Raw genomic sequence first — 21,373 nt, forward strand, 5'->3', positions numbered from 1 at the left:
CGCGGCTGCCGCTGCCGGCGGCTCCGCCAGCGCAGCCCCTCCCGGTCTGCCCGCTCCTACGATGGCCGCCACCGCGGCGTCTGCCCGCAGCTAACATGGCGCTGAGCGCGCTTCCGGGCCAGCCCGGCGGCGGCGCGCGGTCCGCCGTTCCCGGCATACTCCGCGCGGGGCCGGGCCCAGAGCTGCCAAAATGGCGGACTTCGAAGACCGGGTCTCGGATGAGGAGAAGGTAGGGAAGGGGTTGCCGCTTCACGGGCGGGCGGTACCCCTGTCCGCACAGCACCCGCGGGGGGTAGTGGGTGGGAGGTGGTGAGGAGGCTCCCCCGTTCCCGGTGTGCTGGCCTGTGGCCCGGTCTCACATCGCCCCGGTGCGGGCGCGCCCCCGAGCCCGGCCGGGCCGCTGCTGCCCTGGTGAGAAGCCGGCGGCCGGGAATCAGCGGTTACCTACCAGAGCAACGCTTTGCTTTTGGGTTTGTTTCGGTGCGGCTGCGGGGGCTCGGCGCGTCTTTGGGTGTGGAAATACATTTTTTGGTCTTCCGCTTGCTCTTCCCTGGTCAACAAAGTTAGCGGCGTCTTAAGAAGGTGCTGTGCAACCTATTGGGCTCCAGAAGGTCTTCAGAGCACGTCTGCACGTTTTCTGCTTGCCTCAGCTACTGACAGTAACTTTGATGTTGATCCTACAAATTATCCTGGATGCAGTAGAATCACAGAATCGACCAGGTTGGAAAAGCGCTGTAAAATCAAGTCCAGCCATTCCCCCGGGTCTGCAAAGTCCACCACTAACCCATATCACTGAGGGACTAAGCAGAAGCAAACAGGGAAGGGGAAAATGGAACAGGTAGCACTGATGCTATTTAACACATGAAATTCACTTTTTGTGCCAGTTAACACTAGTTGCCTACAACAGTAGTTAAAATGCTGTTACTCTTCCTTACATCATAACAAATATTACATGTAGCTTTTTGCTTTGTTTCTTAATGTTCTAGAGGAGGTATTAAGCTCATGGATCTTCGAGGATCTTGCAAGTCTGGAGATTGCTTTCATTTTTCCCTTAAACTGCCAATTTCAGCTTCATTACAATGACATTCATTGTGAATCAAGCAGAGCTTTAAAGGTGCAACTCATCCTTTAGTTAATATTTTAGATGGCATGAGCATTGTTGGAAAAAAGAATTCCAGAACTGAATTGATCTGGCCTTTAGCACATAACTGAGATCTAACCAGTGATGTATAAACTATTTTCCCCTGGTATCATTTGGCTGAATTTCACTTGATATAATTGAAGTTATCATTGCATCTGATGTGAAAATGAAGACAAAACTGAAGCTTGCATCTAGGCTAGGGATTTAGTCTGGGACTGAGAGCCAGTGGTACAAGGACTTGGGGTCACTGGGTGGGGTTTTTTCCTCCTTTTTCTGCATTCACATGAAATTTGCAGCTCTTTCAAAGCACTTGCAGGGAAGAGTTGTCCTTCAAAAAGTGGCTTTTCAGAACTACGCTTCCCCCAAGTGCTGTATCTGGCAGAGTAGATGGGATTTCACTTGAAATCGGAGCTTACATTCTATTCCACGTCCTGGCTCAGGCAACCTAGATTCAGTTTAAAGCAGCTCCATGCCAAGCATGGGTAGAAAAGGATAGAGAATCTGAAAAAGAAACATGCAGTGAAGATTTACTGTAGGGTCCATTTCATAACCATTTAGATATAGATAGGTCTAGACCTTTTATATAAGGTTCCTTTTTTAAGTCTGAGTTTACCAGTGCTTCAGTATAAACAAAATTAATTCATTGCACCCCTCCCAAGCCTCACTTCTTTATTCTCTGTGTATTAGGTAAGTTAAGGGATTCATTTTAGTGTAAGGTCTGCTGCAGCATACCCTTTTGTCTACTTAAGTTCATCGTGCTGCCATTTTGCCAGTTACACTCATGGCTGAGCAGCCTCTCACAGCCACTTTCCCCATTTCAGCAGCAGGAAGTGAGTTCTGCTGGCACCTGAAATGGCAGCGCTGGCCAGGAAGTAGGTCAGCTTGCAGAAGTCTTGTTTTGGTGCTTCTGCAAATGAACATCCTGTTACTGTGCTGACACCACTTTGAAACAAAACAAGCCTCAAAACCAACTGCAATTCAAATGCTTGACATTTAGAATTAATTACTCCGCAGCCTGTTTCCTGCACTCCACTCCTGACTTCAGTAGTTTGATTTAAATGCTTTGTGTTTAAGGTTGGATGGGGCTTGGAGCAACCTGATGTAGTAGAAGATGTCCCTGCCCTTGGCAGGGGGTTGGAACTGGATGAGCTTTAAGGTCTCTTCCAAGCAAGACCATTCCAGGATTCTGTGATTTTATTGCTCCACACAAGAGGCAGGGCCAGGAATCCCTTAGAAAAGTGAACACCGTTCACTTGCAGAATTTTCTTTGTTGATGGCTGGTTTTGTGATAGTATTTGGTTGAAATGCGGGCTTATTTCTATGTTGACTTAATTTTGTTCATCCTTCCAAGGAAAAAGAGTTTGTGGAAGACTAAAAATCTCTCCTGTAATATTTACTTTGGTTTGGGTTTGATTTTTCAGTTTTTTCCTATTTTTTTCCACAAGGATCTGTTTAGGAGAATCCATTGATCTAAAAGTCAGCTTATTAAAACAGCGTCCCCTTTATGAGGGTTCCATGTACAGTACAGTAGTACAGTTCTGCAGCCACAGCACTGATGAAGAAATTCATAAAATACTAAATTTTATGCCTTTTTAGGGGCCTTATTTTTCCATATGTTGAAGCACCTCATAGAAGGGAATCTGTTCATCTGGGGAGTTAATTTGCAGGATGTATTCTAGCACAGTCCTCCCACTAACAGGCATCACAGCATGAAGTGCTTTAGCACAGTGCCACACTTTAGCACAGGGACACACCTGCGCTAGTGCTTCCACTCGTGCTTTCTTAGGAAAGCACGTGGTGTCATTTCAGAAGCCTCTCAGCTATTTTGGGCTGGCTCTCAGCAAAGGCCACAGAGAATATGAAGCAGGAGTATCTCTCTTAGTTACTTACACATTATCTTCATCACCTTCCAAATATCTGATAGTGAAATGTAACAAGGCTGTGGGAGCAATCTCTCCTTGTTACAGTTCTGTAGATAGTGAAAACTTTCAAACAGCAAGAGCTGCATTTTTAAGATTGTTGGATACTCACAAAACTTACCTAAAAACAGAAAACCATGAGAAAGTAGTTTGCCATTCTGTATTGCAGCAATTACACAAGTCTTTATGGTTTCATTTCATTGTAGAATTACTTAAAGCATGAAGATAATAGATGCTCAGTCCAGTTAAGGCAAAGCTGTTACACAACACTGTTGGAATAAGGCAATGTACCCTTTGTTTGGGAAGGTGTTATTTATTTCCTTTCATGGCTTGCTTTAAATCATTATGTGACAAACAATACAGACAACAACTTAGAATTAAACCAGGGAGTACAGTTGAGAGAAGCAAGCTCTGGCATAATTCAGCTGAAGAGGATGGATATATGCACACTCCTTTGGTTTACTGATTGGAATGGAAAGTAGAAAAAGTAACCAGAGTTGTAATGAGCACTGTTCTACAGTCACCTTCAATAAATGGCTGAGGCAGGAGGGCTCATTGCCCAGCTGCTTAGCTGTGCTTATTGCAAGAAATGTGACTTTCATTATTCCAAGGGAGAGTTTTAATTTGTGACATTTCCTGTTTCAAGTGTTCCAAGATGAGTCTATTCCTTTTGGGCCTGTAAAAACCGTAAAAGATTCGATTATGAAAACCATAAACTCACTAGTTTCAGCAGAATCAATTCCTAGACCACCTAAATTCTATCAGTGCAATACATGTATATTGGATTTCAGAGCACAGTGCAGGTTTATTACTTTTTTGAAGAGAATGGTGTTTTTCCGTTCCAGGTTCAAAGGTTGCAGACATTCAGGTGTTTTCCTTATATTTGGCCTTTTCAGTTATTTATTATATTACTCACAGCTTCACATCTCTGGGTTCTTCCACTACTCTGACACTTCATGGCTGAGCTACAGTACAGTTTCCAAGAAAACACTACAAGATGGGAGGAGCAATAAGCCACAGAATGGCACAAATGGTGTGTCTGCTGCTCAGGGTTAGGAGTGACCAGGGCAGCATTAGGGGATCGCAAAAAACAACCCCAACACCTTCTCAATTTTGAATGCTTTCACTTCGAGGCTCTTGTCTGACTCTTCTGGTTCATTTTAGCACTTTTCCTTCCCCACTTCTGCCAATTCCCAGCTTTTTACCTTGTATCTCCGTAGTGCCTTCTGCATGCTGAGCACATATGTGGCTTTTCAAAGTCCATGGGGCATAATTAGCTGTGGAAGCAGTGCCATGGCAGTTGATGTAATTGATTTACTGCTCCATTTCTTGAGGGATCAACCTCTGCTACTTCACAGGCTGTTTGCTGTGAAGCTGTGGCATCTCGTTCAGCCAGTCATCAGCAACAAACAAGTTACATCACAGGGAATCACAGTGTCCTGCAATATAAGGTGTAAGGTTCTCTTAAGTGCAAGGTGCTGCACATGGGTTGGGGCAGTCCCAAGCAGAAATGCAGGCTGGGTGGAGACCAGACTGAGACAGCCCTGAGGAGAAGGACTTGGGGGTTTTGTGTGATGAGAAGCTCCCCATGACCCAGCAGAAAGTACTTCCAGCCCAAACCAACAACCCTGATGTGGGCTGCATCCCCAGAGCATGAGCAGACTGTGTGACCAGTCAAGGGAGGGGATTCTGCTCTGTTCTGATGAGACCCACCTGCAGTTCTGATCCAGCTTTTGGGCCCCCAGCATAAGAAGAGCATGGAGCTGTTGGAGTGAGTCCAGAGAAGGCCATGGAGATGCTATGAAGTCTGGAGCAGCTCTGCTCTGGAGCCAGGCTGAGAGAGCTGGGCTGGGTCAACCTGGGGAAGAGAAGGCTCCTGAAGGGGAAACCTTAAAGCAGCTCCTAGTGCCTAAAGGGGCTACAGGAAAGCCGGAGAGGGACAGGACAAGGGCCTGTAGGGACAGGCCAAGGGGAATGGCTTTAACCTGCCTGAGGGGAGATTGAGATGAGCTCTTAGGCACAAGCTCTTCCCTGTGAGGATGCTGAGGTGCCGGCACAGGGTGCCCAGAGGAGCTGTGGCTGCCCTATCCCTGGCAGTGTTCAAGGCCAGGTTGGATACAGGGGCTTGGAGCAATCTGCTATAGTGGAAGGTGTCCCTGCCCGTGGCAGGGGTTTGGAACTGGGTAAGCTTTAAGGTCCCTTCCTACACAAACCACTCTGGGATTCTGTGATGTGTCAAACACTCATTAGCTCTAAGGTTGTGCTGCAAGTTACCATCTAGTTACAATTACACTTTTAATCGAGTGGTTTCTTATTCTTTGTATATCTTGCCATTTACCTGACTGTTTACAGTTCACAGGTGCCCATGTCAAGTTTGAGCTTCTTCTTGAGTACACTTAGAATTATTCTGCTACATAACACTAAAAATCTAGTTTTAAAAGATTATTTCTACTTTGACAGTGCATGCCTAGATTTCCTCCTAAATCTGGCACTTCTGTCACTGTCAGAGTTGATATTGATGGTGAATTGCTTCAGTGTAGGTTGCAGTATGTGAACTCAGTGAATTACCTTTATTCCTTTTCTGCTTCTCTGTAGGTGCGTATAGCTGCAAAATTCATCACTCATGCACCCCCTGGAGAATTCAATGAAGTGTTCAATGGTAAGTAAAGAAGGTAAAATGATTGGTGGCGTTTTCTTCACATTTCATGTATTATAAGAGTCTAAGGCTCTGTCACAATATAGTGCTTTTAAGGTTAAGAAGTGGTGAGGGAAATGCATGCTGTCATCCTGTGACTACACATGCTTAATGAAATGGTGTAATAATTTTAATGTTTGTATTTGCCCAGTTGGAAATGAAATGCATAAAGAGAAACATTTGATTAAAACCCCGATAACCTGAACTCTCTGTTCTCCAGATGTCCGGTTACTGCTCAGCAATGACAATCTTCTCAGGGAAGGAGCAGCACAGTAAGTACTAATACTTCAAACACGAGTGAAATTACCATCAGAGATGCATGCTTTCTTACACCCATCACTCTGTGACAAAGCCATCTATTTCTTATATTGAGAGCAATCTTCTGTAATTCCTTATCCTCCCAACAAAATACATAATGAAAGGCATGGGTGATTCTTTTTAAAGCCCTAAGTCAGAATTTATACTGTAGAGGCCATATAAAACTGACAGGAAGGCACTCTGCCAAGAAGTTTTAACTCTGCAGCAGCAGGAATGTCTGATCTTGTTGAAGCGTGATTTGGAAAGCAAGTGAAGCCTGAAATACTGAGTAATCCTTAGCTAAGGTTTAGAAGAAGAACTGCCCTAAAAAGAAAAGCTTTCAAAATACCTTGTTTACTTATACAGTCTCATCAGAAGGTGTTTAAAGATTATTGCACACAAGCTTTTTGATGCTAAGATCTTACTGCAAGCTATGTGACATGTCACTCAGCAGGTCTTTGCATAAGAAGATTGTTGTGAATATTAGTCTACTCATTTGCTTACCTCGCTGCTGTCTGAATGGGAGCTGGGGTGTTCCTGTTTTGGCCTGCTCACGTTCCCCCAGGCTGCCTGCTGTTCCACTTTTGAACTCTCTTCTTTCCTGATCATCACTAAAAGAACCTGGCTTCAGACTTGGGGTTTTATAGCTGTCTTTAATAAAAGGTATTGAAAAATCCTTTAAAAGGGCTCATGTATATTATTTGCTAAGTTGAAGTTTTCTGTAATACAAATCATACCATGTACTACTTTTGATTGTACATTTAACTGTAGTCAAATAAATGTGCATGTACAGCCAAAGTTCATGTTCTTTTAATTCTTACAGTGCATTTGCACAGTATAACATGGATCAGTTCACTCCGGTGAAGATAGAAGGGTATGATGACCAGGTAAGGGAAGACTCTGTGCAGTTGAGGTTTGTATTACTACACTGTGCAAACCCAATAAAAATGTTGTTTCATCAAGATGTTGGCTAGCTTCATTCTACTTAGAAGTTACCACCTCTTCTCCTCTCCCCACATCATTCTGTTACCAACCTTTTGTTCTTATAGAAGCGGCATAAGTAAAACATTCTTCTAAAGCATTGTCTGATACTACCCAGTAACTAATTCATTGTCCCTTAAGTAATGGTCCTTGCTGAATGCTATTAAATAGGAGTATGAACAAATAAAGATTATTGTTTATTTAAAGCTCTCTTGCAAATCCTTATGTTGCTGCCTGCTTACAGCTCCTACTGAGAAGCAGTAGTAGATCCATTTTCTGCATTTTTAACCCATTCCCAGCTACTGTACAAAATATGTCTGGTCTGTTCACCAAGCCAGGTGCCTCCATAGCTTTCCTGCTCTTCCGGATATGTTCATGGGAGGGAAGTATTTCAGAGGGCTGTCTGTAGAAATATCTTTGACAAGAGAAAGTTACAGAACAGCCTGCAAGAACCCCAAAATCAATATTTGGGAAGCCAGAGAATTATGGTGAATAAGGCAAAGGAGAGGGGAGGCACAGTGCTACTTTGCTGTGTACTTTAGTTGGTGTATATTAGAAATAGCCACATCTCTATCCTTCTTCACCAGAAGGAGAGCTATTGCAACATGGAACATGACAATAAATGATAAATCCCAGAGTAAAATTTTTTGATTCCTTTAGAAATGAGACAGGAAAACAGCAGAAATAACCTCAAAAGCAAAACCACCTCTTTGTGTTTTAAGGATGCCCAACTTTAGGCTAAACTTGCACATTATTATAATATAGCCATTTCTGGGAGAGAAGACTAAGTCCAGTATTACTGTGAAGAGCAAAGTTTAACTCCAGCCTCACTAAGCTACTCTTAGTTGAATTTATTACTGAAAATCCTTCTTTCTTCAAGTACTATTGTAGCTCAAAGAAAGAATCTATGGAAACATTGATATCTATTCTGATAGGGAAAAACACTAAGCAACACATTTACAGCAGCATAAGTATGTCTTAATTTCAACTTCTTTTACAGGTCTTAATCACAGAACATGGTGATCTGGGCAACGGCAGATTTTTAGACCCAAGAAACAAACTTTCTTTTAAGTTTGATCATTTAAGGAAAGAAGCAAGTGACCCCCAGCCTGAGGACACGGAATCGGCTTTAAAGCAATGGAGAGATGCCTGTGACAGTGCACTGAGAGCTTATGTGAAAGATCATTACCCCAATGGCTTCTGTACTGTTGAGTATCCATCTTTCCCTGAAAGTTCATTGTTCCATGTCAGGTGCTTTGTGCTGGGCAGTGCTGTTGGAATTCTCCAGCCTCACGAGTGTTTTCACCAACTTTGGATTAAGAAGTTCCAAAAAGGGTGCAAATATTTTGCTTGCACACAGTATTAGATCTTCTTTCTCGTAGTCATGACTACCAAGCACCTGAGCACCTTTGGTTAAGTAAAAGGAGGCATTATTTGGACGTGTGGAGGTGTTGCACAATGTCATTAGTGGTATATGTTCCCAGTGCAATACCACAGTAGTAAGCCTCTGCAATGCTTCCAAGAACAGAAATGAAGAATGGCTTTCCTCTGCTCTTGGGCCTTTTTAACTCTTTTTTCTAAACACAGGTTTATGGTAAATCTATAGATGGGCAGCAGACAATTATTGCCTGTATTGAGAGCCACCAGTTCCAGCCCAAAAACTTCTGGTAAGACTATTTCAATGTAGTGTATTTTCTTCCTTTACTAGTCCTCAAACAAACCCATCATGTATGTTTTCTGACACAGTCTGAAGAACAAATAGTCTTGGGCTTCCAAAGAAGTTCTTCTCTCATTCTGTAGTCTCTTTTCCTTGCAACCCCTTTGGCACTTCCCTAAAGCCTTCGATGTGGCTTAGTGACATATCCGGAGAAAAAGGTTTTAGGCAGACAGATACCCGCTTACATATTCCAGAGCTACCGGAGCTAGTCTGTGCTGAAGCTGCATGGGGTTCTGCTGTGCTTCAGAAACTTAATTCAGTGCCATGCAAGGCACTGTAATATTGGTCATAAGCTGACAGCAGAAACAACTTGCTCTGGTTAGTTTGGTTCTTTTTGTTGTTTGAGCTTTTTGGAAATGGTTTTCATGCTTTGCTTGTGTTAGGAATGGTCGTTGGAGATCAGAATGGAAGTTTACCATCACACCACCGATGGCTCAAGTGGCTGCAGTGCTCAAAATCCAGGTGGGTTACTTTTTCTGGCAGTAGCAGAAAAAAGCTGTATCGTGTTTCCCTTACACAGATGCATTTGACTCAGAATGAGATGCTGAAGTGTAGCCAAGATGTCCTTCTCAAGTCAAGATGCTATTACACTATACAATTCAAGAAGTTAAATGTAGTGTTTCAGACATCATCTGCAGTCTGGCCTGTGGTTTATTATAGCATTACCCTATAGGCCTCCAACTCTGCTTCACTTTATAGGGCTAAAACCTATACCATGAATTCTTTTATACTTGCTCTTATTTCAACTCCAGGCGTTTACTGCATTAACATAATCTTGAACAGTCTTGACAAAGAATGAAACCTTTTAGAAAATCCATCCTCCTTTTAGTCTCCACGTAAGCAGAGAAGACTGGCACAATGGTGCTTTTGTGCCATTCTAGTGGCATTGGGGGCTCTAGGGATTGCAAAATGAGTGTTAATGATAACCTGCATTTCGTTTCTCTATTCAGGTTCACTATTATGAAGATGGCAATGTTCAACTGGTTAGTCATAAAGATATCCAGGACTCTGTACAAGTTTCAGTAAGTATGCTAAAAGATTGGGTTTATGATAAAGCAACTGTTTTATTCCATAAACACTTCATGACCACATTCTCTTGATTTGAGAGTAATATAATTATAGGGTGACTAGTCAGCATAGTTGTAGTGTTTAGAGTCACATGGGAAACACATTCTCAATTGCTTAGGTTGTATTAGGAGTCTCTATTGGAAAGCTTATCCTGCAAGATTCGGTTCAAGAGGTCAAAATGTGCTTTTCTGTCTCAAGCACAACTGTCTGTGAACAGTAAGAGCGGTATACTAAGGGAAAATAAGTCCTTAGTACAGTGAGGGGGAGCAACAGTCCTGAAATCCCTGATCTGTACCATGAAGGTCTACTTCCCTTCTGCTCGCTAGGGTGCAGTACTGCTCCAGTTTGGAACACAAGCGCTAGCCAGTACCTGGAATCCTAGAACAGTTAGGGTTGGAAAGGACCTTAAGGTCATCTAGTTCCAACCCCCTATCTTGAACCTCAACATGAGGCAGAAGCTACTGAAGTTATCCACTTCATCTATACTCAGCCTATCATTTGAGAAGAAACGCATCATGTAGCTTTTGTAAGTTGCTCTTAAACATAGACATTTCTGTTTCCCCTTTGTAGAGTGATGTCCAGACAGCCAAGGAATTTATTAAGATAATAGAAAATGCAGAAAACGAGTACCAGGTAAGATTGGTGGTGGTTAAATAAGAATCACAGAGTCACAGAATGACTTGGGTTGGAAGGGACCTTAAGGATTATCTAGTTCCACCCACCTATAATGGAATCGTGCCAGTCTCCATTTACAGCTAATGGAAACATGGAAAACTGACCTTTAAGTCTGTCTCTGGCTGAATCTGGTATTGATTGTAAGAATTACTTAGGAAAGGGCAGTAGTATTTGTTTAAAGAATAAATTTGAAAGCTATTTATAATTAAGAATCAGGTTTGCTGTGGGGTTATTTTAAATGGCTACAAACGATGCCTGGAACAAGCATGGAAGAGGAATGGGTGAGTCTATGAATCTTCCTCTGGGATAGTTAAAAACACTGAAGAGGAAATTTGTGTCACAGCTTTTTCTATTGTCCCAGCTTGTGTATAAAGGGACTCAGTACATGTAAGTCAGTGAAACACCAAAGGAGATACCGTTAGGTTTGTAAGGGGAATTTATAGAAACCCTTTTGTGTACACACACCAGTGACTGTTGTATGTCTTCACCTCATAGAAAAGGGTTGTGGACTTTACGGTGATGCTTTCTCAGAGTATCTTACCCCTGCTGTCACTACTTGCCTTTGCAGACAGCAATCAGCGAAAACTACCAGACGATGTCAGACACCACTTTCAAAGCCTTGCGCCGGCAGCTTCCTGTCACCCGCACCAAGATCGACTGGAACAAAATCCTCAGCTACAAGATTGGCAAAGAGATGCAGAACGCTTAACGCAGGAAGAGAGATCGGGGGAGATGAGGAAATGTTTGTGTGCAAAAAAACAAATGTGGTCCTATGCCAAGTAGATGGTTTCTAAACCAGTGCAGCATTTTTCTAGGGCTTTCAAAGTTAACAGGTTTTCTAGCCTCAGAGAGAACTGTGGAACAAATAGCATTGTCTTTGTGTTTTGTGTTTCCTGCTGCATAAACTTCCTGTTGTGACTGCATTTACTGATAGGTTGTTTTAATTAAGCCACATTTCATGGCTCAGAAGTGTAGCTGTTTTCAATCACTGGTTGGAAAACTTCCTAGCTGGAAAAGCCCTATTACAAATACAGCTGAGGGTGCAGAGCATTCCCCTCACCCGTGTACAGCACTCCAGGTACTCCAGTAAGTTTGTCAAATCTGCCAACAGCCCCCAGCGCTATGCTGCAAGATACAGTAAATGCAAGAGACAGCGAGTCCTCGTGTAGCCTGACCTCCACAGAGCAAAAGCCTGCAGGCTTAGGTTGTACTATATCAGATGAGTTTACAAGACCCTTTATAGAACCCCCCTCCACGCAGCCAGCTCTTCCAGGGACACAATTAGTGGGTTTTTAACCTGAAGATTTGAGCCATGTTCCCTAAAAGTGAACGTTTTTGCTCTCCCCTCCCCTGTGTGTGTACGGTTATAAGGCATTTGCATTTTTACAGAGCTACAAGCTCCTGTGTTGAATCACTGCTGATCCATGTAGTCTGGATGGTGATTAAAGATGCAAGTGTCTACAGAACAATAGGTATGTTGTGCTTCAATGCTTTGTGGCAGGTTCCTAGAATTTGTATCACAGGTGTATGGATGGATAGTGTACAAAATAAATAAACTTGCACCAAAGTGAGAGAAAAAACCCTTTCCATTTTGTCTCAATCATGGCCAGTTTCTTATTATCTTAAAGGGGATTTTGGTATCAATCTCTTGCTCTCCCAGTGCTTGCTCTGTTGCTTTTCTTCCCCGCTGTAAAAGCAAAAAACAACAGTCCTACGAGTTTCTCTGTAAGAGGAGGCTGAAGGAGCATGTGTCTGCCTTTCAGTCAGAACTCAGAACATGTACTTACTGCAAAATTAAACCTTTGGTGAGCTTGCTTTGCTTTGTTTGCACTTGGTTATCACTGGGCCTTCCTGCAGTTGTGGTTTTTAAACTGGCTAGTGTCTTCCTGGGTTTAAATACACAAATGGGTTGGGAAGATAGGGATGGGGCTGCCTGTGCATTCCACTTCAGGTTTTGCACAGTAACATCACAAAATAAGTGTGTCTATCCTTTGTGAGAAGTTTTGTCTAAATAAAATATATTTGTATTTGCTGTTGAGACTGACCTTTCATCCTCCAGGCACCCTCTGTATCCAATAGTCTAGTGAAAATACACTGGTCTTTGTTTTAAAGCCATCTGTGTCTGGTCTTTCCTGGTTTTGCTTCTGTTAGCTCCTGCTGGAGGCAGATCTACAAGCACCAGCCTGAAATCTGGGCTGGTGTTGTGTGCAGACCCACAGGTGATGCTCCCACCCTGGCACATAGGCCAGGGAGCTGCAGGGCTGAGAGCTTTCCAATTGAAAGAGCACTGATTGATTGAAGCCCTGTGCATGAGGGAGAGCAGCAAATGAGGTTGTTCCACTCATGGAAACATCTACAGCACCTTTCCTCAGCTTATTGAAACACTGGCAGCGGGTTGCATGCTGTGCTGGGTGAACCATCTCTGAGGTGCCGCATGCCACGGAGCAAAGAGGTGCTCAAGGCCAGTGCTCCAGTGGAGTGTTTGCAGAAGAGTCACCTCCCTGCCCGCAGTGCCCAGAGTTGAAAGGTTGTGTGGACAAGCATCAAAGGTGCTGTGCTCTATGGCCATGATCCCATCTAGACAAGCACTGCAGTAATTCCAAGAATGTGGAGCAGAAACCAGGCCCAAGATAACGCTGTGCACACAGCAGAGCTTTTATCTGCCTCAAGGCTTTTCCCCGCTCTGGGTTAGTTACACTGTGAGCAGCTCACCACCGCCTGTTCCAGCCTGAAGACTGTTTCTATCTCTCTGTCCTTCTCCAAGTCTTTAGCTAATCATCCTTTAGGGCGATTCATTCCCTGCCCACTCCTGGCCCTTCTCCCCCACCAGCCTTCTTTACAGCAGGCTCAGCTATCCCAGTCTTAGCTCCCTCCCAGCTCCTATTTTTCCTTGGAAAAGGACCTCTTCACGTGACCGATCGCCACTGGCGCGCTAAGAAAGCACCAGCCCAGCAGTGACACATGCCCAGAAGCATCCTAATCCTTACAGCCATGGCCTGTGGTCTGCTGGAGACCAAAGGCTTCAGTGGAGACTGAGGCCAGCTCCAGAGCAGCACATACCCTGTGCTGGCTCTGCTGAAGTGTGCAAGAGTCAAACCGACCGCAGAGGAGTCACGGTGAGCAGGCACTGCAGCGTGAGCGAGCCAGGGAAGGCACAGCCAGCCCAGGCAGCAGCAGGGCTATTCAGCTGCACCCAATGGAAAGGGCTTTCCTACCTGTTTGCAAGACCAAACATTAAAGCTCCAAGACTCTGCCTGCAATATGTGACAGAAAGACCAACAAGCAACTTCTTCAGAGGCTACACCCCCATTTTCCAAGCCCCAGAGCCATCAAACAGCCTACAAGGAGCCCTCCACCATCAGTCTATCAGGCATCTCCAGGCAGCAGCACATTCTCAGCATGGCCTGGGGCAGAGGAAAGGCCACCCATGCTAAAGCAGGGAAAACAACAGACTTACCCCAACACACCCAGGCCACAGACAGGGCCCAAGCAGTGCTGTGAGCAGTCCCAGCCTCTGGAGCTGTTTTACAGGGGCAGGTCGGGGATCACCATCCTCACTGGGCAGGCTGGAGGGTGACAGTACAGGAAACCAGCTCCTGCCGCTGCCCTATTTATAGAGCTCCTGCCCCTCATCATTGGATACAGCCCTGCCAGCACTTGGGCTCCCCTCCTGCCCCCCCCCCCCGGGCAACTCCAGCCAGTGTTACGGGCCGGGGGGGGGCAACAAGCCCAGACCTCTGGTACCCACCGCTCGGCTCCCGCAGCCCTGCACTTCTGGGGTGCCCCTGTGGGGTACAAGGCGGGGGGGGGGGGGTGTTGTGCACCCCGCGGGGGTCCGGACTGGGCCATCCCCAGAGCCTTGCGTGGACCCCGCAGCCGGGAACCCGCCGTGGGGTGCGGGAGGCGCGGGGCTATGGGGCAGGATCCGGTTCCTCCCGGCCCCCCCCCCCCCCCCCCAAGACTGTGCGGGCGGGCTCGCATCGCGCACGGCCCCTTTCGCTTTCGTTTCCCGTTACGGGGCCAGCTCCAGCCCAGCCCAGCCCGGCACAGCCCTGCGCACCTCCTCCGGCTCGGGTCTGTTCAGCCATGCCGCGGGTCAGCGTAGTGGAGGCGAGGCTGCGCGGGGATGAGTTCGTGCAGTTCCTGCGGGACACGGGCCGGGAGCAGGAGAGGCGGCGGGACACGCTGCGGAGCATCTACAACCAGGAGTTTCGGTACAGGTGAGAGCGCTTGGCCAGCCCCGGGCAGCATCGCCTGGGACTGACCCCCCGGCATTGCCTCCTCCCCCTGGCCAGCATCACTGATCCCCAGCCAGCATCACTGGGGCTTCATACGGGGTGTGAAGCCAGCTCCACCCGGGTGTGCAGTAGCGCTGCGGAGCAGAGGGGTCTTCAGGGGCTCTCCTTCGTCATCTTATTGGTGGGATGGAAGAGCTTTCCGAGCAGTGAGGACCACCCGGGCCTGTTAAACACGGGCTCTGCTCTCTCCAGGCATGGATTAAACCGAGCAGCATCGGGATCTGGAAGCAGAAGGGGCAGAGCTGCCTCTCCGCACGCCAGTCCACATGCCCCCGAGCTCCTCCATTGCACCACAGCAGTGCTGGGATGTTTCCCAGCTGCATGCCCCCACCAGCAGCCACCCCAACAGCTTCGGACCCCCCAGTGCCTGCCTCACCCCATTGACACCGGTCACGCTGGCCCTTGCCCAGTGTCACCACTGTTAATCATTGGCAAAGCCGGGGCTCAGCCCGGGTGTGGGAGGAGAGACCTGGGAAGCGCAGTAGCCGTGCCTTGGAGGAGCTCCCATCTGTGCTGCAGCTGCGCAGGGGGTGACCCCTCTGGACAGCCTCTGTTCAGGATGTGGGAATGGGGACATGTCCCTGCCCATTCCTTCTCCCTTTCCTGGCACAGCAGGCAACCATCACATGCTCCTCACCCTAACCTCAGCCCTGCTCCACCTTCCGTTGTTCCCACTTTGCCTCCTCTCAGCTGCCAGTGCTGAGCACAGCCCAACCGTGCTGTGTCCTGCACAGAAACCTCTCCCTTGTCTGTGCAGGACTGAAACGAGAATGCCCAACTTCTCCTGTGTCCTGTACGCGCTGAAGGTGACCCACCGGGTGCAGGTTCAAGGGGAGCTGGTGCACTTCAAGAAGGTGAGGGATGCTCTGGGCCGGGGCCGTGCAGCAGCAACACTGGGACTGCCTCTGCTGGAGCTGCACCTGAGGCCATGCTGATACTGGCTGCTCCCTGCAGAAACAGCAGCGCGTGGTGGTGGCAGACCAGTACTGGAGACCCAGAGCGAAGGCAGAGGCATCGGTGTCCACACCTGCCTCAGGGCAGCAGCCCAGCTCCCGTCCTCGAGTGCCCCTGAGCCGTGCCAAGAAGTGGTATGACCAGCAGCACCCTGCCCACACCCGCAATGCCCTGGGGATCCCCTCCCTCACTTGGAAAACCTGTTCCTGCCTTCCCGCAGGGCCGAGTTCATCAGCGAGAAGCACGGGGTAAAGATCTTCTCGGAGCACGACCACGGCAATGGGCACATCCGCTTCCCGGTGGCGCTTGGCAAGCGCCAGACGGTCACCGTGGTGGTGCAGAACCACGGAGCAGAGGCGGTGACGCTGTGGAGGTGCCGGCCACGCAAGCCCTTGAAGGAGCTCTCCTTCACTGATGAGCAAGGGGTGACACAGGGCCAGTCGCTGCTGCTGCACCCAGGTAGGGTCCATCCCCTGCGCCCTGCCCTGTCCCGCTCAGGACCCAGCACTCACCTCTTGGCCGCGCAGGCGGCACATACCCCATCCAGGTGCAGTGCCTGGCCTCCTGCAATGGGTACTTCCATGTCGTGGTGGACTTTGAGTTCACCAAGGAGCCAAACTGCTCCTTCAGCATCGGGCGCTGCATCGCTGCTGTTGCCGAGAGCCAGCTGGGCAAGGACCTGGGGCCCTCGGCACCATTCCAGCCTTACCAAGCCAGCCTCCAGCACCCTGTCACTGTTGTGACAGAGGATGGCATCCCCCCTGACGGGTATGTGGTGGGGTCACCAGCTGCCAAGGCTGCTCTCCAGCTGGGACAAGGCTCAGCTCCCTGGGACCAGGCTGCCCAGCACCCTGGGACAGTACTTCCTTCATCCCTGTGCGGTGGCCCGTGGTGGCGGGGCTGGGGACACCCTGCTTGGTGGGGACATGGGTGGTTGCATCCTGGGGGCACCCCAGCTCTGCAGTCCCTGTGGCACTGCTGTCCTCTCCACCCAGCTTCCTGAAAAGCAAACTGGAGATGGAAATCCCGCTGTCCACCTACCAGTACCCCAAGAGCCTCAAGGACACAATCCTGCTCGGACCCAGCACCAGCGCTGGCTCCAGTTGGGCTGCCATGCAGTGAGTACTGAGGGATGCGGGCGATGCTGCCCATCCCTACAAGGCCCCTGCTGCCCCTTGGCTGAGGTGTCCCCAGGGCACGGTGACATCCCTGCTGCCTTCAGGTCGCTGCTGGAGGCCCCCCTCCAGGCTGGGAACTACCAGCAGAAGTTCCAGCTGCTGCTGCACCTCGAGGAGATCCAGATGGAGGTGGACATCCGGCGCTACGACATGCAGGACGTGCCCATGGTGCAGGAGAGGGGGCTGCTGGTCCTCGACGTGCGTATGGGAGCCAGGGGGGCAGGAGGGGTGCTGGGTATCCCGGGGTGCCGGCATCACCCCAGCATTGGGTGCAGGTCCCTGGTGTGGCTGAGAACCGCCCGTCGGTGCTGAAGGGGGATCACCTCTTTGCCAACCTGAGCAGCGAGCGGCACCTCTCCCCACTCGTCCAGTACAAGGGCTACGTGCACGATGTGGAGCTGGAGAAGGTCAGCCTGGGCTTCTCCTCCAAGTGAGTGGTGTCCAGGCTGGCAGGGCCCTGCTTGGATGTGCCAAGAGCCTGGGCAGAGCCCAGGAGGGTGCAGGGAGCATCCCGGTGCCCCGCTCACGCGGCTCCTTCCCAGGCTGCAGAAGAAGTTTGTGAACAACCTGAGGTTCGATGTCACCTTCACCTTCAACCGGCTGCCGCTGCAGGTGCAGCACCGGGCAGCAGCCCTGGCCATGGAGCGTGGCTTGTCCAGCCTGCTCTTCCCCTCTGCCTCCTGCCACAAGTCCCTCTTCACAGGCACCTTCCAGCCACGGTGAGTCCTGTGAGGCAGGATGGGATGGGGATGGGATAAGGATGGGGATGGGATAGGAATGGGGATAGGATGGGGATGGGATAAGGATGGGGATGGGATAAGGATGGGGATGGGACGGGGATGGGGATGGGAACCCAACCCACTCTGCCTCTGCTCCCGCAGGTGGTTCGACCGCAAGCTGCAGGCAAATGAGGAGCAGTGCAGAGCTGTGACACACATCGTGACGGGCATGTCCCGGCCAGCCCCATACCTTGTCTTCGGTCCCCCCGGCACCGGCAAGACAGTGACTCTGGTGGAGGCCATCAAGCAGGTGAGTGGCTGATGCCCAGGTCCAGTGCTGGTCATGGGGCTCAGTGCTGTCACCCCCTCCTCCTGCCTAGGTATGGACGTGCTTCAAGGATGCCCGGATCTTGGCCTGCGCCCCATCTAACAGCGCTGCAGACCTGCTGTGCCAGCGCCTCATCAAGGACATTGCCCCCCGGCACATCTACAGGCTCCTCGCCAGCTCCAGGAACTACAAGGAGGTGCCTGCTGAGATCAAGGTAGGTCCCGGCCCCTCCATCCCAGCTCATCTGGGTTGGTGGCCCCCGCCGAGAGCAGGGTCCTACCAAACCCCTGTGTTTCAGCCCTGCTGCAACTGGGATGATGAGCAGAGCTGCTATGTGTATCCGAGCAAGGAGCACCTGGGGCGCTACCGGATCCTCATCACCACACTGGTGACAGCAGGAAGGTCGGAGGACCTGGGATTGATCCCACCTCCCATGGCAGGGAAGCTCACGGACTGCCTTGCAACCAGGCTGCAGGGGCAGTCCCAAGGGGGTGCAGAGGAAGGTGGGCAGCAGCAGGGACCCCTTGTCTGCAGGAGGACGAGGACAAAGGGGGTGTGAGGGGATGCCGAGGGGATGCCAAGGTGATGTGAGGGGATGCCAAGGGGATGTGAGGGGATGCCAAGGGGATGTGAGGGGATGCCAAGGCAGCCTCACTCCACTTCCTCCCCAGGCTGGTGTCGGCCAACTTCCCTCCAGGATATTTCTCCCACGTCTTCATCGATGAGTGTGGCCAGGCGGTAGAGCCGGAGAGCGTGGTCGCCATCGCAGGTGAGTGGTGCCTGGCTGCTGTCCTGGGGACCAACGCTTCCGAGTCCTGGGGATCCCCGTTCCCCTGCTGAGCTCTTCCTCTGCACAGGGCTCCTGACTGCCATGGACCAGGACACCAACCCCAACGGGGGGCAGCTGGTGCTGGCAGGAGACCCCCAGCAGCTGGGCCCCGTCCTGACATCTCCACTGGCCATCGAGCACGGCTTGGGTGAGCAGGGAGAGGGGGGGGAGCGCTGCAGGCACCCAGGGATGGAGCAGCCTTGCAGAGAGCCATGGGGTCTTGTTGGGCACAGGCACCTCGCTGCTGGAGAGGCTGATGCTGCACAACTCCCTGTACAAGAAGTCGAGCGGAGGATACGACCAGCAGTTTGTCACCAAACTGCTCTGGAACTACAGGTGGAGAGAGGGACAGCATGGGGATGGGCTGCTTGGCGTGTGCACCACGGGCTCTAGCAGGATGCATGGTGCCCAGGAGGGTGCTGGGGCTGTGTGGCACCCACCCTAGGCACTGTCCTCCCTCTGCAGGTCCCATGAGGCCATCCTCAAGATCCCCAACGAGCTCTTCTATGACAATGAGCTGAAGGCCTGCGAGAGCGATGAGTTTGATGTCCGGAGCCTGTATTGTAACTGGGAGGAGCTTCCCAAGAAAGTGAGGGGAAATGAAGGAAGGGGAACAGGGGAGCCCCGAGGTGCAGGTGGGGCAGAGCCCAACTCTCTGCACCTCCAGGGCTTCCCCATCATTTTCCATGGGGTTTGCGGGGAAGACCGGAGAGAGGCCAAGAGCCCCTCGTTCTTCAACACAACGGAGATCGAGGTGCTGGTGGAGTACCTCAAGAAGTTGCTGCAGAGCCGGGGTAAGGGGCGCTGCCCCAGTGTGTCGCCAAAGGAGGTTGGCATCATCTCTCCCTACAGGAAGCAGGTGAGGGCACAGCTCTGCAGGCAGGGCATGGGCAGAGACTTCCGCATGGGACGGATGGGCAGCCCCAGGGCCGCCACACGAGGATGGCTCCATGACCTGGCCCGTGCTTTGTGCCTCCCCCCAGGTGGAGAAGATCCGGAAAGCCATCACCTCCCTGGACCCTGTCCTGCGGGCGCTGCCGGACATCAGCCTGCTGAAGGTACGGTCCTAGGAGCTGGGGGAGAGGAACCCCCCCTGCCCCACCACCCCGGGTGCTCCCCAGCCCCTCGTCTGCTGCCGTCCCCCCCCAGGTGGGCTCTGTGGAGGAGTTCCAGGGCCAGGAGCGGCGCATCATCCTCATCTCCACCGTGCGCAGCTGCGGCGAGTACCTCCCGCTCGACCAGAACTTCAAGCTGGGCTTCCTCAAGAACCCCAAGGTACCTGGGGTTCCTTGGAGCTGGCCCCTCTCCCTTGGCACACCCCACCATTCACAGGCAGAGCTGTTCCGGGTGCTCAGCACCTCACCAGAGCTGTTTACTGGGGAGGAGGCTGCGAGGTGCTGCTGCAGGTAAAAGGCTTGTTGCTCTCTTTCAGAGGTTCAATGTGGCCATCACCAGGGCCAAAGCTCTGCTGATCGTGGTGGGCAACCCGGCTGTGCTCAGCAAGGACATGCACTGGCAGAGGTGAGCCCCATCCGGCTGTGCCTGGATGATGCTGGGACATGCCCAGTGCTATGCAGGCAGCGAGAGCAGCACAGGCAGCAGGACCAGGGCACCCTCCTGCCCATGCTCCCCTTGCTCTGTGCCCGCAGGTTCCTCAGGTACTGCAGGGAGGAGGGTGGCTACACAGGGTACCCCTATGAGGAGGAGAGCCAGGCAGCGGACGGCCTCGCCGTGGACCTCCATGCCCTGCACCTCGGCAACTAGCACCCAGGTGAGAGGGGCTGGAGCTGCTGGTGAAGCTGTGGCAGGATTGGGGTGAGCAGCGGCAGAGCTGGACCTGCAGCAGCAGCATCAGGGGACGGCAGCAGTTTCATGTGTGTGAGGGGCACTGGAGGCTTCTCCTGCAGCAAACACGACAAGGCTGAGGCCAGGGGCTGGTTGTCCCCTCCCAAGCCAGCAGCCAGCTCTGCCATGGGATTTTCTGCAGGAAACCCACCTGGGAAAGGAGGAGAAGTCCCATGGAGCTCCAGCATCCTTCAGCCTGCCCCTGGCCTGCAGCAGCAGCCTGCTCTCCCCTTGCTTCAGTGCATCCCTGCGGAGACAGGGCTGAGCCCCTCTGCAAGGGGGTCTCCTGACAGTGACTGCTGCAGCCAAGAGCCCTGGCATGGACCATGGGGCATCCTTCATCCGCTCTCACAGAGCGGGACCACACCAGCACCGGACTGGGTCCACTCTCCACTTCAAACACGACACAGCCATGGAAAGCCAATTCTCTGTGACTGCTCTCACCATTCAGTGAGTGGCTTCAGTGAGTTCCAGCCTCTGAAGAGCATCACTGGGTGCAGGGGGAGCTCAGTGCTGCAGGGGGTGACTGGCATGCAGGCAGAGAGCTGGCTGGGCACAGCGGGGTTCTGCACCCCTACCACAAGAGCAGGCAGGGCAGTGCCGGTTCGCTTTACTTTGCTTCCCTAGAATAAATGTTTGGAGAATAAACAGGGCATTGATGTTGAGTCCTGGGCCCTGCCACCGCTGCTGGGGCTGACAGAGCACGAACTGGCTCGCTCTAGCCTTGCT

At 50.8% G+C, this 21,373-nt stretch overlaps 2 protein-coding genes and 1 long non-coding RNA gene across 5 annotated transcripts; 2 read left to right on the top strand and 1 right to left on the bottom strand.

Annotated features, from left to right (window-relative positions):
• Window positions 1-124: 124 nt before the first annotated feature.
• Window positions 125-12,608, top strand: CAPZA1 (capping actin protein of muscle Z-line subunit alpha 1). Its single transcript, XM_065698717.1, has 10 exons — window positions 125-229; window positions 5,656-5,719; window positions 5,976-6,027; window positions 6,876-6,939; window positions 8,034-8,240; window positions 8,621-8,700; window positions 9,134-9,212; window positions 9,701-9,772; window positions 10,389-10,451; window positions 11,062-12,608. The coding sequence occupies exons 1-10, from the start codon at window positions 191-193 to the stop codon at window positions 11,200-11,202; spliced, it is 861 nt and encodes a 286-aa protein (XP_065554789.1). The 5' UTR covers window positions 125-190; the 3' UTR covers window positions 11,203-12,608.
• LOC136023811 (uncharacterized) lies at window positions 3,285-14,133 on the bottom strand. Of its 3 annotated transcripts, none has more exons than XR_010616708.1 (4): window positions 13,951-14,133; window positions 4,774-4,918; window positions 4,266-4,499; window positions 3,285-3,736 (listed from the first exon to the last, which is right to left on the bottom strand). It is a non-coding gene; the product is annotated as an uncharacterized LOC136023811 (long non-coding RNA). The 3 variants fall into 3 exon arrangements; XR_010616709.1 differs by lacking the exon at window positions 13,951-14,133 and adding an exon at window positions 5,629-6,231; XR_010616707.1 differs by lacking the exon at window positions 13,951-14,133 and having other exon boundaries at window positions 4,774-6,231.
• A 363-nt stretch (window positions 14,134-14,496) lies between these two features.
• On the top strand, window positions 14,497-21,292 carry MOV10 (Mov10 RNA helicase). Its single transcript, XM_065698085.1, has 22 exons — window positions 14,497-14,713; window positions 15,549-15,645; window positions 15,746-15,879; window positions 15,966-16,204; window positions 16,273-16,513; window positions 16,741-16,863; window positions 16,968-17,121; window positions 17,199-17,353; window positions 17,466-17,642; window positions 17,805-17,952; window positions 18,023-18,184; window positions 18,269-18,372; window positions 18,642-18,739; window positions 18,828-18,947; window positions 19,033-19,135; window positions 19,265-19,388; window positions 19,467-19,658; window positions 19,783-19,857; window positions 19,949-20,074; window positions 20,232-20,320; window positions 20,449-20,570; window positions 20,787-21,292. Exons 1-21 carry the CDS (start codon window positions 14,580-14,582, stop codon window positions 20,561-20,563), a joined length of 2,910 nt encoding a protein of 969 aa, XP_065554157.1. The 5' UTR covers window positions 14,497-14,579; the 3' UTR covers window positions 20,564-20,570; window positions 20,787-21,292.
• Window positions 21,293-21,373: the final 81 nt, after the last annotated feature.

Source organism: Lathamus discolor, chromosome 19 (genome assembly GCF_037157495.1).
Source record: "Lathamus discolor isolate bLatDis1 chromosome 19, bLatDis1.hap1, whole genome shotgun sequence".
In the NCBI taxonomy this organism is placed as follows: Eukaryota; Metazoa; Chordata; class Aves; order Psittaciformes; family Psittacidae; genus Lathamus; species Lathamus discolor.

What these genes read in the sequence shown, in the direction of transcription:
- CAPZA1 (XM_065698717.1), top strand. Translation starts at nt 191, where the DNA reads ATGGCGGACTTCGAAGACCGGGTCTCGGATGAGGAGAAG. An exon ending in ATTCAATGAAGTGTTCAATG is followed by an intron (nt 5,720 to 5,975) that starts GTAAGTAAAGAA and finishes TCTGTTCTCCAG; the next exon opens with ATGTCCGGTTACTGCTCAGC. An exon ending in ATGCAGAAAACGAGTACCAG is followed by an intron (nt 10,452 to 11,061) that starts GTAAGATTGGTG and finishes TTGCCTTTGCAG; the next exon opens with ACAGCAATCAGCGAAAACTA.
- MOV10 (XM_065698085.1), top strand. Translation starts at nt 14,580, where the DNA reads ATGCCGCGGGTCAGCGTAGTGGAGGCGAGGCTGCGCGGGGATGAGTTC. An exon ending in AACCAGGAGTTTCGGTACAG is followed by an intron (nt 14,714 to 15,548) that starts GTGAGAGCGCTT and finishes TTGTCTGTGCAG; the next exon opens with GACTGAAACGAGAATGCCCA. An exon ending in GGCCATCGAGCACGGCTTGG is followed by an intron (nt 18,948 to 19,032) that starts GTGAGCAGGGAG and finishes TGTTGGGCACAG; the next exon opens with GCACCTCGCTGCTGGAGAGG.